Source organism: Amblyomma mixtum, chromosome 6 (assembly GCF_055824585.1).
Source record: "Amblyomma mixtum isolate Tamu chromosome 6, ASM5582458v1, whole genome shotgun sequence".
NCBI classification, from domain to species: Eukaryota; Metazoa; Arthropoda; class Arachnida; order Ixodida; family Ixodidae; genus Amblyomma; species Amblyomma mixtum.
Window position 1 is genome coordinate 76564662 of NC_143017.1, and position 17929 is coordinate 76582590.

Sequence of the window (17929 nt, forward strand, 5' to 3'; positions counted from 1 at the left end):
TTTGTCTGAACCGAAGAAAGCATAGCTATTGCTGTAGTACACTTTCAGCAAAAGCAGCAAGTTCGCTGCATGCACAGTTGTGTACAAACCGGTTCAAGAGATTAGGGATCGATGCAGCGAGACTGCTGCCAATCGCAGTACCGCGATACCTCCTTGGTACCTACCACTGGTTTTCACAAACACACGCATCTTTTTGTACATTTTTTGCGATTGACATGAACCTCTCTGAATAACTTGGCCTCACAAAGATGCATATTGCGCGGCCACCTAAGAACCCCTATGTTTGTGGCAGGGATGCTATGCTGGTTGCAAATATTTAATTAGGCTCTTAACCGAGACCGGGAAAGTGTACGACTTAGCTCAGTGGACACACACTGGTTTGCTGGTGAGCAGCGTACTCTGGCTATGACCAGTAAAGCTGCAGTTGAGTCTCGTTAATTGCAAGTCGCTTAATTCGAACTTCCGGTTTATTCCAACCGGAGTTTTGGGTCCATCAACATCAGAGGTATTTCCTTATCGCGCCCATCGACCATCGTTAGCCCGCTAAGGATGGATGCGAACTCCAATGAATATACTTGAACATGCTGAGCAATCTCACTTGGAGCTAGAAAATTAGTTTAAATACTCACCGACTCTCAAACAGCCTGCCGAAATTACATGAATGGCAGGATAGGTCGTCACGCGCTCCGTATACTCCTCGCAGCGAGCGACAGAATTAAAAACCAGGAAGAACAAAGCGACAAGATCCCACACAAAATTGTGTGGGTACCGGGGCACACGGGGGTGGCAGGGAACCAAGAGGCCGACAGGATAGCTCGAGGATACATTACTTTCCGAGCATCCGATGAGCCCGCGGAACTCGCGCCAGCACCCAGGGATTACTCGGCCATACTACAAAACTACAGAGGCAGAAGATTGCGGTATCCCCCACCGCACAAATCTCTCAGCAGAGAGGAAGCTGTCACTTGGAGACAATTACAAACAGGCTCTTTCCCAAACCTACATATACTAAACAAAATGCACCCTACCATATACGCGCACAAATGTCCCTGGTGCGACGGAAAACCTACTCTCTATCACATCACATGGGCCTGCCAAAAGATAGACGTGGTCCCCAAAATACAAAACCCGAGTGCGGAGCAGTGGGAGACTCTGCTGTCCAGCGACCGCTGTGAAGACCAAGAAGGTCTGGTACAGCGAGCTCAACGGGCGGCAGTGGCCAGCGGAGCTCTGGACTGAGGGCAACCGACCACTGATTAGAGGCGGACGACTTCGACAGAGAAGACTCCTGGGGGTAAAATCAAGGAGAAAACGTCTCTGAAGATGCTCCCAAACCGCAGGAAAAAGGACTAGAGTAAAATAAAGTTTTTCCTTCCTTTTTCCTTCCTAAGTTTGTCTTTGGTTCTTCTTTTTTCTCCGCCTGGCGGTAATTTTTGAACCGCTGGTGAACACAGCGGAGCGAAGACGTTGAGAATGGTCGCGTCCACCAGCGTGGAAAATCTCGCAATTTGGCTAAGCTCATGGTTGATTTTGTCGGCGGCGTAAGCAGAAGTGAGTCTGAGGGTACTGTCTGATCATCCGACTTTAGTTCAAAGCAGGAAGAATACCTGCGGAACCAGCCCAAATCATCGGTGGCACCGCCTCGGTTAGCTTCTTATTTGGGCCTGTTCTGTTCTGCTCAGAGGCCTTTCTAAAAAAAGCATTGCCGTTACCGATGTTATTTGTCTAATTTTTAGCGTTTCCAAATCATTTGGGCATGATTTGATACCGCCATCGCTGCAAGGGGTTCGTCCGACTGTCTCGCTCAGTGGCGTGTCCAACTGTGGACCTAAAGTGATTTTTTTCTAGCCTGAAATTTCTACGAGCTAGAACTTCTATTTTTTATTTGGTATATTTACTTAAAATTTGCTTCTTGGATGCAAGTTTCTTTGAAATTTTGTAACAAAACCTTGAGTTCTCGAATAAAATTCTATAATAAGACATGCAACGCTTTAACTATGCTCATATAAAAATTGTGTTTATCTGCCTTTATTTTGCTGTATTGCAGTAAATTTTTAACCTTTTAGTTCCTGGAATACGAAAATTTAACGACAGTAGAGAAAGTTAATTAGCCCCCATTTTAAATCAAACTTTTCATAATTCGAACAAGTTTCAGGTCCCTTTCGAGCTTGAATTATTGAGGGTAGACAGCGTAAAACCCCAGACGCATTTGGCATTGCGAAATTCTGCACTTTCATTTTACAATCTAAAACAAGATATTATTTCTTAAAGTTTATATCGCAGTAGAAAAGCTACGACAGTGGTGCTGGCCCCAGTAGGACTGTCAGGCGGCTGATACTACGCAGATGCACTCACTCGCGTACAATTTTCGAGTTTCATTGAATAAATGGCTGTACGAAAATCTTTATATAAGCGCGCAGAATCAACAGCAGATACACAAATATCTTTACAACTGATTCCTCAAATCATTTTTTTTTCTATTTACAGCTATTTCTAAGTCTTTTTAGCTCTCATCTTTACTCCTTTTGTATTTTTGGTGCTGTAGCCAAAATCACTTGCAGTATGTTCCTCGACAACGAATTCTACTGTGTTCCACGAAATTGCAGTGCGGAGTAGGTCAGTGAACCGAGCAGAACTGAATTTAATTATATTCAAGTACTGAATTTTGGAAGAGGCATTGGCTTGCACGGTTATTTTGCGCGGGTCTTCAAGCACTTTTGCATCGGGCAGCATTATGCTCCCCATGGCAGCTTTTTCCGCCCGATGATCCCCAACTCTCTACTGGAATTAAAACATTTATTTGAATCCCTTGTCTATGACTCCCGATTTCTTTTCAGCCAAAGCGAGGCTCACCCGCTATGTATACAGACGCATGGTTAAATATTCAAGCGTAGACCACACACGAACGACTTCCCTCTTTCTCGGCGCGAAGCGCTTTCACCTGCCCGACATGGTAATATTGCTTCGGCTGAGCTACAGCAGCTGCCCTGGCTGGTGGAGTAACAGCTCCGCACGCCACCTGGAGCCAGGCTTCTTCCCTTTTACGAGCACCCATTAGGGCCACTGCGCGGCGATAGCGGCGCCACTCCGCGTAATGGCTGATTCTCTACACGTGCCGCGCGAATCCCCGCAATTAGTCAATGAGGCAGATCCTAGAGCTACGCACTACACACTTCTAGCTTGGTCTTAGAGGCTACTTGCGCCTAACGCGACCGCAGCAGTATCGCCAGAAGAGGTTGAAACTTTCTCTGGCAGCACCACATCGGAGAGATGGGATCCGAAAGCGTCTACAGGGAAAGAAGCAAGCAACCCCGTGGTTCTCCATGTCTAATTATTTGCTCTTCACTGGCTAAGGGAATGTAGGGATGCGTTATGCATGAAGCCATCGCCTCTAGTCAAATAGAGTTGGGTTGCCTGTACGCTCAACAAATCCTGCGGTCTCGGTGTCTAAGCAAATTCTGCGGTTTCTGTTTATCGAGTGCCATTATACAGCAACGCACCTACAAAGCAGCTCTAGCACAGAGTGATAACTAGGCTCAATTATCCGTAAAAGTGACATGTCGCGATGCTTGCGCCCTATGTTCTCAATGTGCAACAGCTGTGATAAGCGCATTAATTTGCTCCCTTATAAGGAAAGAATCTGCTTCAACGCCTATTTAGTAAACCTAACTGTTAAACTTATTACTAGGAAAATTAGTAAAGCTATCTCCGTAAAGAAACTGTTGAGTACCCCAGCCACTGACGCGTTTCAAATGCCGAACATAGTACTAGTTTGTCTGGAGGGTAGGTGCAGCTTGACAGGTCACACTAAACGGTAATTTCCTTCCAACTTATGTTTGCTTGCCTGATCGTCGACTATCGATTTTGCTATGACAGTAATCCTATAGTTGCCGGCTTCGTGAGCGTTTCTAAGCACGGGCAAATTCCTTTTCACTTCTTTATGTTTTTACAGATGCCACTCTACGCTCTTATGGGCAAATGGATCATGCTCTGGTTAAGTCAGTCGAGTATTGAGCTTACAAGCCCTCCACTGCGGCGTCTCTGATAGCCTTAGTCGCTTTGGGACGTTAAACCCCATAAACAAAACAAAACATAAACAAATATTGAAGTCGATGCCTGACACCGTTGCTTTTCATCCATTCCCCCTCCCCCTTTTTTTTTTTCATTTTACATCCCCTTTCCCTCAGTTTAGGTTCCTTTCTGGTTACCCTTTCCGTATCTGCTCCTCATCTCTCTTTGCCGTCATTGTCCACGCAGGGGCGAGGATCGGCAATGACTCCAGGGCAACAACGGCCGAGTGCTGTGTTCGCGGGGACGACGAAGACCTGTCGCTTCTCATGGAGCAGTGCTGGTCGAGCAGCCCGACGAGGAGGCCCGACTTCCGGGCTCTCAAGCACGTCATACGGAGGCTAAACATGTGAGGTGCTCCGCGCTTCCCCTATGAAAGCGAAGCGCGAGCTCGTGGTCTGTCGCACGACGGTAGGGGCCCTCCCTGATAACATCTGCGCGCTAAAGGCACATGCTGAGCTGCAACCGCTCTACTTGCGCCACTTAGTCAGTCGTCATACAGCGCTACACTTATTTTTTAGTGCCACCAAGCAAGAGAGGAAGTCTGGACGCGTTGTGTACTGCAAGGATTGCGGCTGCCGCAGACCGCCTAGCCTCCCATGCCCTAAGATACGACTACCCTCCTCTAGAATTAATAAGTGAAACTGTTACAGTTCGAAGTCGTCACAGTTTTGAGAGCGGAAACACCAAGTGCGAATCGTTGGTTGGCGGCGTTTGCCGTCGCCTCGAAAAAGTGTAAAGAAAAGCAGTTGATGGCGCTCGGAAGTGTGAAAGGGAAGAGGGTTGGTGACAAATCAGTTCTCGCGATACTTGCACCTTTCCTCTGCAACCGCCTTTGCTGCGATCGACGTCCGAAGTGGGAAAATGAAGGTAGTGCATAGCGGCCTCCAGTAGCCGCCGGCGGTATTGCAGGCTTTGGTTTTCCTTTCTGCGCTTGTATGCTAGGTGACTATGCGGTAATCTGCGGTACATTCGCCGCAAGCGCAGCACGCACAGAGGAGTGCTTCGAATCACGAGCAGATAACCGCCGAGGCAAGCCGAGGCCTGATCCGCGATAAGTCCGCGGACGCATGACGCAAGCAATCGCTTGGCGCTTTTGGCCGACTGATCTCGAACGAAGTGGTTGCCGCTATGCGTGGCACGGAACGTTTGGAACCGACGGCTCGATCACTTTGCTGTAGTTTTGTGACTTGGGCATTCGCTGACGATGCTCGCTGCGTGTGCGCGCGCAGGCTTCCGTGCAGTGCCAGCGAGGCTCTGCTGGAGGCGCTGGTGGGCCGGCTGGAGCAGTACGCGAGCAGCCTCGAGTCCCTGGTGGAGGAACGCACCGCCGACTACCTGGAACAGAAGCGGAAGGCCGAGGACCTCCTCTACCAGCTGCTGCCCAAGTGAGAACCTGGCCAGTCGGTGTGCGCGCGAATTTCTTTTCCCGATTGATCCTCCTTCTCTGAATGCAGAAATGCATTGAACAGAGTTTACGGCCGGCTTTCATTGCAGGACTTTTCCTCCCGCACTGCATCGAGAGCAACAAAGATAACTAATATCTTTATGAGGCATAGTCCACGTGCACTACATACCTGTGCATGGCATGGTTGATATACCCAGCGCTTCGCGCGCGTGTTACGATCCGCGTGTTTTCTTGCCTATTCGCCATTAGTCAAGCTTTCCTTCGATGACGCGGCCGGCACCTGTCATTACGTGCTGGTTCTGAAGTCGCAGGTGGTACAGCTGGCAGTGATGAAAAGGGACGCAAGAATTATTCATTGAAAGAACTGTTACAAAGTAAGGCCACAAGAAGAGTGAAGCAGAACGGCGAGATTGGGTTCAGGTTTAGTGGTACAATGTACTGAACGTTAATTCCTACCTCGGTTTTGTAATTAACCGTCATGATATATTGTAACAAGCGGTCATTTTATTTTTGCGGGTAGTTGCAAGGTGCGCGGACGACTTCGCGCTATTTTGCGGCAAATGGGCTCCATTCGTTCCCGGGACCCTTGACACTTCACTTCTTATGCATGCACTGGCGCAGGGCAAGGCTACTGGAATGCCTTCGCAGTCGGCGCAACATAAGTTATGATGATGATGATCGTGATTCTATTGATTGCGATGACGACAGCGATTATGGTGATGCGCACTAGCGGACCTTGGCCTTTCGCACTCTGGCGGTTCGCTCAGAAAGCGCTATGCGAAACGACCTGTTGGGCCCGACATATATGCTCGCGATGTCGAACTCTCAAAACTGCCGGGTGACCATAAGTCATGTGGAGGTTGGTGCGCGCACGGGCGCGTGGACAAGAGGCAGGCAGCCATTATACGTCTACAATCATTCATTTAATGCGGAGAGGGCCGCACCCTTTCTGAACAAAGTCAGCAGAAAATGCTATGACGTGAATCTGTAAGGCACCTTCGGACCGTCGCTCTGACGCCGATTGTTCGAGATATTAGAGCGAAAATCTCAACTCCTTCCATGCAGAGCCTGAAGGTCAACTGGCTCTTGGATTTGACCTCTAACGGGAGGCGCAACGCATGTGCAAAATGGCGCGTGGCAGGTGCCTCGATCTTCTTCTTCCCGCCGCAGTGGCTCAGTGGTTACGGCGCTCGGCTACTTGCCCGAAAGACGAGGGGTCGAACCCGGCCGCGGCAGCCGAATTTCGATGAAGGCGAAATTCTAGAGGCCCGTGTACTGTGCGATGTCAGTGCACGTTAAAGAACCCCAGGTGGTCGAAATTTCCAGAGCCCTCCACTACGGCGTCCCTCATAGCCTGAGTTGCTTTGGGACGTTAAACCCCAATAAGCGAAACCAATAAACCAAACAATCTTCTTCTTCATCGATGCCATAGCTGCGCGCTTGGAAGTCGCGTCCGCCGCTGCCCTGGTTGCTGCTCGACCGCCCCTCTTTGCCAGTTGTGGCATGGCATGTCATGTGGCATGTGATGTGTCATGTGATTCGCTCTTGCGCTTGGAAGTCACGACCGCCGCCCTGGACGCCTGCCCTTGCATTTGTGGCACATGATGCATCACGTGGTTTGCTCTCGCTGAAACAATTTGTTCTCGCGGAAGCCTAGAAAAAATAAAGTTGAACCAAAGCTAAACCGTGTCTAACCATGCTTAACAGAGCTTTCGCTGTGTATATCCTGGCCAAGGGTAGTTGAGCCACAGACACCTTTTTATTGCCATTGACTATGCATAGAACCCCACTAATTCAATATCTTCACCTTCCTCTTCCTCCAAGTTCACCCGGGTAGTATAGATAACCTATCCTCTCAGCAATGAAGCTGTATGTACTGAGTGTGCATTACTTGGTGATATATTTATAGTCTGCTCTTTTAATCTCATGGGTGGGTCTTTATTGTTATTCGGGTGAGCTGGTTCTTTGACTCTTATCTAGCTACGCTCTGCAATGCGGAGATGAACTTGAGGCCACAAAATGCAGGGCTCAAATATCAGTGTTGTAGGCAGGTTGCGTGCAGGTCTCAGAATGTATTTCGGCATTAAGGCGGCTCGAAGCCGTCTTTCTTGGATTTGAGAGAAGGACGCTACGGAGCCTTTGTTAGTCGAGACTGAAACGCAGATGAGAAAAGACGCCGTCGTGGTTGTCCTTGCACGCAACCACTTTTTGTGTAAGAATGCACGTAACCAATTTATCTCGTATGTGACCGATCGTCCTCTCCCGGCAAATCAGAGCAGAAGCACGAATAACGCCGCCCTTCCGAGGTGCTCAATCTATCTGAGCCTCTGGGGTCATAGAGAATGGTCGGAAAGATTAATGACCGGTATAATGCTGAGATTTATTTCTTTCAGACTGACTTCTGTTCCTTATATCGTGGCGTTCGGACAGGCCGATCGGGACGACAGCGAAGACGTGCTGCAGGCTATTAATGAAGCGTGAAAGATACTTAGAATCAGATGAGAAAGAATCGCCATCTTTGTATAATTTCACTCCCGAAATTAGCTAGAGTAGCTGCAAATTAAGGGAGGACGGACTCCTTGCAATTTTTTTTAATGTTAATTAGCGCGAAAAATTTGATGGGATGCCAGTTTTGCCATCCCCTGAATAGGAGGCTGGCGGGTGATAGCATAAGGCACGTACCCTATTCCGTATACGCCGCCTTACGCGCATATATCGAAGATATATCTAAGATCAACGCACCTGAAGCAGTACAAAACAGAGCTGCCAGATTCATTCATTCTTCATATTCCTACGACATCAGTGTGTAAGGGTTGAACGATAAATCAGGGTTATCACTCCTCTCAGTTCGTCGTCGCATCGCCAGCCTTTGCTTATTCTACAAATTTCACCACAGTTCACTTTCCTGCGCGCCCTACATCGTCCCGCCAACCCGCATATCTCATCGCACTTGTCATACTTTCCAAGTTTCTCGACCACGTGTCCGCACGGTTACTTTTGCAGGCTCATTTTTCCCTCGTACCTTTGTGGACTGGAACTACCTCGCCAGAGACATTGCAGCCATCATGTGCTCCGCGACCTTCGCTGACAATCTTCATGCTCATTTGTCATCGTGTTAACACTTGCCGCCAACGAATTTTGTACACCCCTTATGTAATTCTCCTCACCGGGACTGTAAGGAAAATAAATGAAATGAAATGAAAAATGCCCAGCACCCTCCTTCTGCGTGCCATACTTAGTCGTGGTCTTCAGCATGGTCAGGAAGCTTTAATCTTGAATTGAATGTGTTGCTGCAAGCTTTTTGGAGCGCGCCTTGCTCACTCTGCTAACGCGTTATGATCCTTCAGTATATATATTTTTTTAATTCGAAGATTTGCTGTGTGGCATAAACAGGGGCTGTCGATAAGCTAAAGTTGGTCATGGATGCTGTTCTGAGCAGGAAACCTAAGCAGGTTCCTGCTCTTAGTGTTGTCCGTTAGCCACCGTAAGTCCAGCTTCCAGTGATCGCCGTCTTCTTGAGACATGCGCTCCTGGGCATGTCCACAAAAGGTGGCGAAGATCCACCTCAGCGGCCAGCGTGGAACATTTGGGACATATGCTGGGCACTGCAGCTTCCTGAGAGCCCCATCGGCTCGTCACCGACAGGGTAAGGGACGCCCCAGCCCTTATCCTTCTAAGGGATACCTTCTCCAATCTCGTTAAGTTATGAGGGGGGGGGGGGGGGGAGGTTAGTGCACTTGGGAATTAGGGCACGTGTACCTCTCCTTATAGAAGACGTCGGGGCAAACGAACCGTGCATGTTGAAAAGGTTTTGATCTTGATGCAGTAAATTCATATCTTTTTTAGGGAAGAAAGGAGGTTCAGATAGCCATGTCGCATACATCAGATACCGTTCGGAAGCTTTTCAGATTAAATGGTCGAGTTCTCTGACGCAGTTAAGGCTTGTGGCTGTTCTTCATGCCATTCAGATAGACCAAATTGAACACCCAGAGATTATTTAGCGATGAAATTATCCCTCCGAAGAGCAAAGTAAAGCTGCTCCCGTGAATACGAAATCACAGCGTTGTGACCACGCGTCGACTTTGTCACCGACGTTGCCCGACCACAGAGCGTTGCAAAAGCTTCGCTCACGTGCTCTCCGCTTTGACAGAGGGCGCTGGGCGAAAAGCAAGAGCCGATGAGCCGCGCAGGGGAATTCCTGACGTCTGCCGCAGCTCTGCGGCGGCGAGATGTACGGCGAGAGGAGCGGGTACTGCAAAGACCACGACGCAGAACCAATCTCGCACATCGGCGACGGTTCTGCCGGCGGCTGTCCCAAGTAGTACGAAGGGCTTTGCTGACGATTCGATCGTCTTTTCTCGCAATCCCGGAAGGCTTCGAAGGAAATGAAGGAGGAGAATTGGGGGAAGAAGGGGAAGATAAAAGAAGAGCAAGAAAGCGTGGCCAAGAATAGGGAATAAAGAAATCCTAATTTGGGCGTAGGGAGCTGGAAGCTCTGGTGAGGAGGAGGATCTAATACGAGTGGGCGTGCTCCCGCGAGGCGCGTCTCCACATCCGCTGCTGCAGTGCCTTATAAATGGGAAGTAATATCCAGAAGAGCTTCATGTTCTTGTGGATCTGAAAAAAAAAAGCTCTGCGATGCCTTCTTTCTTTTTGCTGGTTTCTTCCTTGTCCTCGGCTCGCTGGCATTGATCGAGGTGCGGAACCAGCGCGCTTGAGCACGCGAATCCGATTGATCCACGCAGAGGCTCAGCGTATTGAACACACTGTAACTCCCGGCATATCTTGAGGCCGCAGCGACGGTAATCGACTTTCCCACCGTACGCCGGTCAGCGCCTAGCTAGAGCGCTCGCTGATCGCTGCACGTGATTAAGCTGCATCCCCGACATCATGAACGATTGCGATACGGCTTCGAAGCGGAGGTATTAAAGAGATCTCTGCCCTTAGAATTGTATTTTGTCTGCCTTTATCTTCCTGTAACAAAGCCTCGAGTTTTATCTCGAGAGTTTTGGTTTCGTCCTTGCCACGCGCTTCAATATTGCCACGTGTCATTGTAGCGTCCGTTCGTTCGCGCAGGGCCGCAGAAAAGGGGTGTTATCATTTTTTTGTTCGTGACGCGAGAAGCGACCGGTCTAATCTCGATTGTTCACAGCCATGAACAGCTTCGTCTACGTGTTTCTAGATTACTCTAGATGATCTCGACCTGTTATCTCGAAGTTTACGAGCCGGCTTTAAATTGAACGATGCCACGAGCAGCGGGCATTCGTAGATCGACGATTGACGAGCACGCTTGTTGCTTACGCCGCCACCGAGTGATTCAGTTCTTTTGCGGGCGCAAGTCAGCCCAAATAAAGAGCTTCGTTTGCAAGTATTTCTGGTGTCTTCCTGACCGCTGGACTGCCGTCACTACAACGTGACAATATGAAGCATTGGTTTTACATTGGCTTCTTTATGTGGGTGCTGGGGAGGCATCGAACTCTAATATCCAGCGCACGGCCTTTGAGCGACCGGACCTGTGGCTTTTCGAGTAGCCTGTAGCGATTTTATGCGGGTGAGTTTGTTTTCTAATTGAACAAAAATCAAAAGAAGGATACATACCTGGTTTGGGAGGGTATAATGCGGAGAACAGATAACCTGTGACCCACTGCTGTAACTTAGGAGGCTCAAAGGGAAAGGTGACATGGCCGGAGGCGGTGGAGAGTCAGGTGTGGACCAGGTGTGGCTTGCGCAGTATATGACGCAATGGCAATCAATGGAAGCGGCGTTTGTCGCGCATTGGGCCTAACATCACTGGTTATTATTATTACTATTACCACAGAAAAGACTCACCCGTTGGTTGTGCTCCTGTACGTACCTGGAAGCTAAAGACGCACTTATTGCTGAGAAAATTGCGTTTAAAACTTTTCCTTCCAAGGAAATTACCAAGGCAAGACCTTACCAAGGCGAGGACATTTGCAAGGTCTTGTCTCGGTAATGTTCTCACAATATCGTGCAAGCAACGTCTATCAATGGCATTCTGTAACCAGGTGACCCGGCTCAAGGGTTCCGCCTGCCCGTCTACGCTGTTTTTATCTATTGCTGAGAGCATGCGCAGAGAACGAGGAAATCCAGTTCCAAACAACGGTGGGGCTGAAGATAGATCGCAGCAAAAGGATTGATGGTAATTCCGTGCATTTATGCCATCACTCACAACCTAAAAAAAAAAGGAAATAGTAAAAAGAGCTGCGCTTTGTGGTATCTTCCTTTTGTCCTTGTTCGATGTCGCGCTCTGTGAATGTAAGAACTAAAAATTGTGGCGTCCACCTTGAAAAGGCCTCCACGATTACCGTTTGGAAGTGAAGGGTGCTGTAGCCTAGCCTCCGGGATCTCCGTCCCGTCAACAACGGTGTCGTCGCACCGCAACTTACTTGCGCATACGGCCGGTGATGGCGACACAAGTATCCATTCTTCGGCCTTTCCTAGGTTACAACCGTTTTCAATTAGAGTAACTTCATTCTCCTTACAATGCGACAATTTATAGTTCAGCAGGATGCGTTGTTGGGCAAGTTGGTTCATATTGCATTAGAAAGATGGGATCCGTACATGGAAAAATCTTTCTTGTGATTGTTCCATGTGCACATCCCATCTTTCTAATGCGATAATCTATAGATTCAAGCGAACCTTAATTCATCCTTAGCGTCCCTTCATAAGAGGTGCGTGCACGTTACAACTCTGTGCATACGCGGTTGACTGCACGTGAAGTACCACGTATCACTCAGGCTTTACTATACTTCCCTGAAAGCTGCACGCCCACCTCGTCAGCGAGCGCGGTAAGGGCTGATGAGCTTGACATAACCGGAATATAGGCAGGCGAACCGCGTGTTAGCGTGGCTCGTCCCGTGGCGCCGTTCGAGACACGGCTCATTTCCGCTCCTGCCGAGCGTTGCATTAGCAGGGGCGGCACTTTCTTGTGAGCAGTATACGACGCGCCGCCGCCTCCTGGCATCCGGCAGCGCGTCCAATATTCTGCTTCCGGACGAGACCCGTATGAACAAGACGAGGTGGCGGCGTCGTGCCTCTTTACTCCAAGACACCGGCTTCTCCGAGCAGTGTCAGACATACCTGTATAGTAGTATGGTACAAAAAGCGACGTTGGGAGTAGGCGATGCGCTTTTGTTGGACTAGAAAAACTACAGTGGATAAAAATACTTTAATAGGTTTTAACCGCCGGTCTACTGCTCAACGACTTAAGTCGTAACTACCAACACCCAGTACTTTTTTTTAGTGCGATAGCGTTAGAGTCCGCATTGCGCAAAAAATGGCGGCGTTTGCACGAAATTCGCTGACTGCTCGAGAGAGATCATGTGACCTTGTGAGGTGATCGCAACCGGCCCACCGGATAGTGAGCAACCTGAACATCGTGGCAGGTGAGAATTAATGATTGGTAAAGAAAGGTGGTGACGTCATCACAACTTGCCCACGGAAGAGAGAAGAAAGGGAAACGGGGAAGAGAAGGCATAAAAAGCATGAAGGAGAGGAAAAAAATGTCGGGAAAATCCGGTTAGAACCAGGACTTGGCTTTGGCTAGCCAGGAAGTCACTAAATGAATCTAATGTTATCAGCTCATTCAGCTGTGTGATCGAAACGGACCGGTTTAGCGCTGACGCGTGCTGACGAGCAACCCCGAAACGAGTAAAAAATGACACAGAAAAACTAAAGTAGCAACAGTGGAGATTTCTACTCATATTGCGTTGCACTCTTGAGGCGCGTTAAGGGTCCCTCGAGTTCTTCCTTCGTCACATCACTAAGTGTTCTGTTCTCTATGTTCATTACCTTCTTCCTAATACATATGACATATCGCAGTACTTCAACCAAGCTGCGCTTCGCTCGATGCAATACCACGCTGTTCAATGCTTTATGTCCAAGCTTTCTCCATCTCTGCGCACATGGGTTCTCCGTAATAAGAACCGCCGGTGTTCGACGCGAGAACGAGCTGGAAGCTGCTCGAGTGCCAACGCTTGCACGCCGACGAAGCGGAGTGCGCGATTTACAAGCACAGGGAAGAAAGGAAACGAAAACAGTGTCTCGCGTGTGTGTATACCGAGTAAAACCACAGCAAAGCACCGCCAATCCGGGACGAGCACAATAACGTTCTCTCGCATGCCCTTAAACTCAGCCGAACAACTTTTCGAGTGTTTTTTTTTTGTTTGCTTCATTATTTTCATTCTACCCGCCTATTTCCAAAAGCAAGGTGATGACCCAGTATCATCCCGAGACTCGAGAGACTTACCTAGTGCTGTTTCCGTGACCCCAACGGAGCGTGCTTGGCAGGCTTCGTAAAGAGGTGCCCGTATACTATAGGTGCAGTGTGTATTGAGTAGCCAGCCTGGTGGAGAATGCAACTTTTTATTGAACTCTGTCCGCGCAATAAGGCTTCTTTGTTCCTGTTCTTGCTCCCACTTGTTCTCTCTCGTCGTGGAGGGCTTGCAACTCCTTTAGCACCACTGGGACTCCTTCAGCACCACGCGGGAAGTTGACCCAAGCACTGCCGTGCGAGTCCCCTGTTTGTTCACCACTTTAGCTGCGTTATCGTAGAGCATACCCGCCACTCATCGCGTGCGCGAGGCCTCAGTGGTTGGTTGTTTATTCCTTTGTGTGTATTTGTTGGGTGGGCGTTCCAGACCGTGGTGACGTGGAAGGGAAACAAAAATACAGGCGGTATACCTGCCTCCCCCGTTCTGCTCCATGCACATAGTGCGCTAGCTTGCGCGAAAGAAAAAAAAAAGTGTTCTTTTTCTGGCAGGACGTCGAAAGGAAGTAAACTTAGCGGGCAGAAACGGCAACCACAGTGCGAAAACCGGAGAGAATAACGGTGAGGCGGTGGTGCGACTTATCTGCGAAGCAGAAAAGGAAATGATTCCTACAAAGGAACAAAAAGCACAAATGGAGGGCCCCGCTTTCAGTCGGACCACTGCCTGCTTGCTTATTTTGTCCGTACAAGTTCTGCTGCTTCGTCTCACTGGGCTCACTATACATTACTGGATGGCTCACTCTATAGGGTGCTACAACGAAAGCACGAAGGCGCAGGATAGCGACACGAACGCTTTGCAGTGTTACGAGCCGAATGCGCGGAGGGTCCAAAAGCAACTTTCTTTTTTCATCGCTGCGCGATGAAGTTGCATTGCACTGTATGAAATGCACCAATGAAAGCTTATTTCGTATCGACCCCAACGCTTTGAACGCCGTCTCGTGGTTTTGTCCGCTTCTTTTTCTTATCTTTTCCCATAAGCGAGCGTCTGAAAACGCAGCATCAGGTGCTTTTGTTCAATGTTAAATACGGCCGTGCGTAAACATTTGCTGCAAAGCGAAACCGCGCGGATTTCCACGAGCTCCTTGCTGGGACGAACGAAAGTCGGCGAGAGAAAGAGTGATAGAAGAAAGAAAATCTGAGGGGGAGGGGGGGGGGGAGGGGTTGGTGCTAAAGCCGCGGACACCATTATCCACTCAGCGCTTGAACGCAATGCGGGCAGCTGAGAGTAACGGGCGATACCTTCCTATACCTTCAAACAAATCGTCATCTTGAAATTCTGTATGAATCCGTTTCCGATCTTCAAGTGACTCAGCGATAAACTTCAGTGCATATGCGATAGGGGTTGGATTCTGACTAGCATTGATGGCTCAGTCTTTCAGTGTTTACCTTGTCTTTGCTGATATCTGAAGAAAACGTTTGCTGTTCGACGCCGCTCTCTTCCCTGAAAACCAGGCACTGCTCTTCATAAGCAATAAACATTCGATTCGGCCCTGCTTTCGTTATTTGGTTCCCTAAGTTGCAACACCACGGAATTCACTGGCACTAACTTGCTCCCTCCTTCCACTGATTGGTTCTTGCTTCTTGCTTCATTCGCTTGCTTCTTTCAAGACTTTTTTGGGAACAGCACCAAATAAAAAAAAATGCGTTTGGTCCTTCTGTGCACAGAGCTTAACCAAGGATGTAAGTACGCTACGTGAAAAACAACACACGCGCTGTCTCATTTCTTTTTTGAGCATTTCGTGATGACAGCGGACAGAAGGAAATGTATGCTAGGTAAATCATTAGGACGGATCGCCGCGGTGTCTCAGTGGTTATGGCGCTCGGCCGCTGACCCGAAAGACGCGGGTTCGATCCCAGCCGCGGTGGTCGAATTTCGATGGAGGCGAAATTCTAAAGACCCGTGTACTGTGCGATGAGAAGTGCACGTTAAAGAACCGCAGGTGGTCGAAATTTCCGGAGCCCTTCACGACGGCGTCCCTTATAGCCTGAGTCGCTTTGGGAAGTTAAACACCCATAAACTAAGCGAAATCGTTTGGACGAGTGTTTGAGCAAACTCTAAAGCTCTCGACGATCACAGTAATGTGTTGTTGTTTAAACTGGTGTATTATGTGGCAGAGATTTCAAAGCTCAGAACATTCCTTCAAATTCTCGGTTCGCGTTTTGCACATACTTGCCTGCACTTTGTTACTTACTTCTATATTTATAAATATTTATGATTTAACTAAGTGCCGAGTAATATCGCGTCTTTTCTTTATCATGACACTGGTTCGCCAGCTGAGAAGCTTTATTAAACAAGCATGCCTTAGAAAAACAATATATAATTCGTTTGTACAATGTTGTTTCAGGATCAAAGGTCTTTTTTTTTCCCTTCACGACTGTTTTAAAGGACAGTATTCACTTAATTTTAGTTTCATGTTTTCCAATTTCAAAAGATGCGTTAGAAATTAGAATATATAGATCAGCGCGTGGTATTCACCTACGACCGCTAAATAATTTACAATTGAATTTCTTTTCTCATGCTGTTTTGGTTTCATCAACCGAACAATGGCTGTGACGTGTAGTTGACCTTTGAGCCACGTGAGGTACCATGAACCTGATACGTACGAGGGGGTACCCAAAAGAAACCGGACTAAATTTTTTGGTCGGCAAAGCTTCTGTGGTACCGCGTTTTGGCACTAGGAGCGCATAGAACGAACATTCCAGAGTCAGTAAGCCGGGTGCCGTCGTTGAAGGAGGTCAGACTAGTTTAGGCAGAGTTTTAGAGTGACGACTGTTTTGTGTGAACGTCGTTTTTGCAATCGCTGATTTTTGTGAACAGCGTGCGCCGGTGAAATTCTGATTTTTGCTTGGAAAATGTTGAATTGGAAATTCTTGAAATATTAAGAAAGCCGTACAAGGGCGATGCTATGGGGACAACTCAAGAGTTCCTTAATCGAATCCTGAATCAAAGCAACAATCATGCCAATGGAAAACTTCAAATTCACCTCGCCTCAAGAAAGCTCGTCATGTGAAACCAAACCTCAAAACAATGCTGATTTGTTTTTCGACGTGAGAGGAGTCGTCCATTGAGAATTTGTTCCGCAGGGTCAGACAGCCAGGCTTTCTACTTGGATGTTTTGAAAAGATTGGGCAACAGTGTACGGTGGAAGCGGCCAGATTTGTGGCGGTCGGGTGTCTGGTTTTTCCATCATGGCAATGCCCCTGCTCACACAGCCCTGTCTCTGCGACAGTTCTGGACCAAAAATGGCATGACCCCTATTCCTCAACCCTCATACTCTCCCGACCTTGCCCCGTGCTACTTTCTTAGTTTCCTAGAATGAAAAAATAGGTGAATGGAAAGCGTTTCGCCGATGTTGCTGAGGTGAAGAAAAAAAACGACGAAGGCACTGTCAAGCATCACAAAAGATGAATTTAAACAATGTTTTGAAAAATGGAATGAAAGATTCCACAAGCGTATCATTGCAAGTGGGGAATACTTTGAAGGAGTTTGAAGGTCTGTGCTTAAAATGTGAACAAATAAGTTCAAACAAAAATAAGTCCGGTTTCTTTTGGGAACCCCCTCGTAGTTTTAGTTCGCTACAACACTACCGACCATGCGCATGGCAGTTTTGCAGCAGACGAGGGCGCTAAAATTTATGACGTCACTCGGTCTGTTTGAATATGGCTGTCGCCGCCATGGGCAGGGGCTTAGAGCCGATAACCTCTAATTACAATTTCTAGCCGAAATGTGCGCGTGGGGCCCTACTTCTTTTTTGAGTACGCATAATAACGTCACGGCTAGTATCTGCAACGAAAAGCACGATTTGTTGGTAGACAGTGTCATGACCCCTGAAAAAAAAATGGCTGGGTTTGAACCCGGTTGGACATAGTTCATAGAGCGGAAGCTCGAATAAGCATGGTCAGACACGGTTTTCTGTGGTTTAACTATCACACAGCAGTGACTTGACTTGGCAGTTGCTTGATTAACGGGAAGACTGTCTTGTAGTCTGTGAAGTATAGCAGAGTGGTTTCTTGGGCGAGTTGGTTTACCATATTGAAATATACCTGCGCTTAAAAGACACGGACTGAAAGAACGAGACACACACACACACGTCCAGCGCGTTGTGTGTGTGTCTCGTTCTTTCAGTCCGTGTCTTTTAAGCGCAGGTATATTTCAATCTGTG

General features: G+C 48.2%; 1 protein-coding gene across 1 annotated transcript in view; it reads left to right on the forward strand.

Moving 5' to 3' along the window:
* Positions 1-17929, forward strand: part of LOC149339435 (atrial natriuretic peptide receptor 2-like) — a 169547-nt gene that overhangs the window by 50751 nt on the left and 100867 nt on the right. Inside the window, exons 2-3 of the mRNA XM_089548223.1 lie at positions 4258-4417; positions 5301-5456. Of these exons, the coding sequence (XP_089404349.1) occupies positions 4258-4417; positions 5301-5456 (316 nt within the window). The remainder of the gene's footprint in view (positions 1-4257; positions 4418-5300; positions 5457-17929) is intronic.